Raw genomic sequence first — 622 nt, 5'->3', positions numbered from 1 at the left:
AGACATATGGTGTAAGCAGTTCAGATAATTCTAACGTTTTGGACTTTTGGAGAAACTGGAGTTCCCAAAAAGGCAGCAGTGACCGTGCAGCACATACAGCAGTCTACAACTAAACTGAGATGAATGTTTCATGTTCTTATTGTTAGGTAGGTCTGCTTCTTACTCGTATTCATCCGAGTATTCCATGACCCTGTAGTACTTGGACAGTAGGAGAGATAAGGAGATGTTGGGGATGAAGAGGATCAAGCTCCAGAAGAGACTGAGCCAGAAGATGTTCTGAGAAGAAACAAACGAAAGTTACAACAAGTCAAACCGATTCTGCCTTAGAATCATGTTCTACTGTAGAAATGTTTCGATCTCTACCAGAGGCTCCACCAGATATGCACAGAAGATGTTTTCCAAGAAGTACAGAATTTCAGACAAGGGCCGACACTGTCCTATATCCTGTGTGACCTACAAATAAAACAGCAAAAGTCACTTCTGCTCATCACCTGAAGGGGGCACAAGCGGGGAACAGTCCTTACCATTTTCGTTGCCCACTTTTTGTAACCCTTGATGTGGTCAATCTGGTTGTCCAAAAACCGCATGCTTTCCTAAAAATGTGACACACACACACACACAC

At 43.1% G+C, this 622-nt stretch overlaps 1 protein-coding gene across 1 annotated transcript; it reads right to left on the bottom strand.

Moving 5' to 3' along the window:
- Window positions 1–55: 55 nt before the first annotated feature.
- On the bottom strand, window positions 56–617 carry LOC103399581 (prominin-1-A-like). The gene is made up of 3 exons (XM_008338250.3): window positions 525–617; window positions 364–453; window positions 56–276 (listed from the first exon to the last, which is right to left on the bottom strand). Exons 1-3 carry the CDS (start codon window positions 585–587, stop codon window positions 160–162), a joined length of 270 nt encoding a protein of 89 aa, XP_008336472.2. The 5' UTR covers window positions 588–617; the 3' UTR covers window positions 56–159.
- Window positions 618–622: the final 5 nt, after the last annotated feature.

The sequence above is a fragment of the Cynoglossus semilaevis genome, unplaced genomic scaffold (assembly GCF_000523025.1).
Source record: "Cynoglossus semilaevis isolate Cse_v1.0 unplaced genomic scaffold, Cse_v1.0 C18930972, whole genome shotgun sequence".
NCBI lineage: Eukaryota > Metazoa > Chordata > Actinopteri > Pleuronectiformes > Cynoglossidae > Cynoglossus > Cynoglossus semilaevis.
The sequence above is the reverse complement of the archived record's forward strand: the minus strand, read 5'-3'. Positions and strand labels throughout refer to the sequence as shown.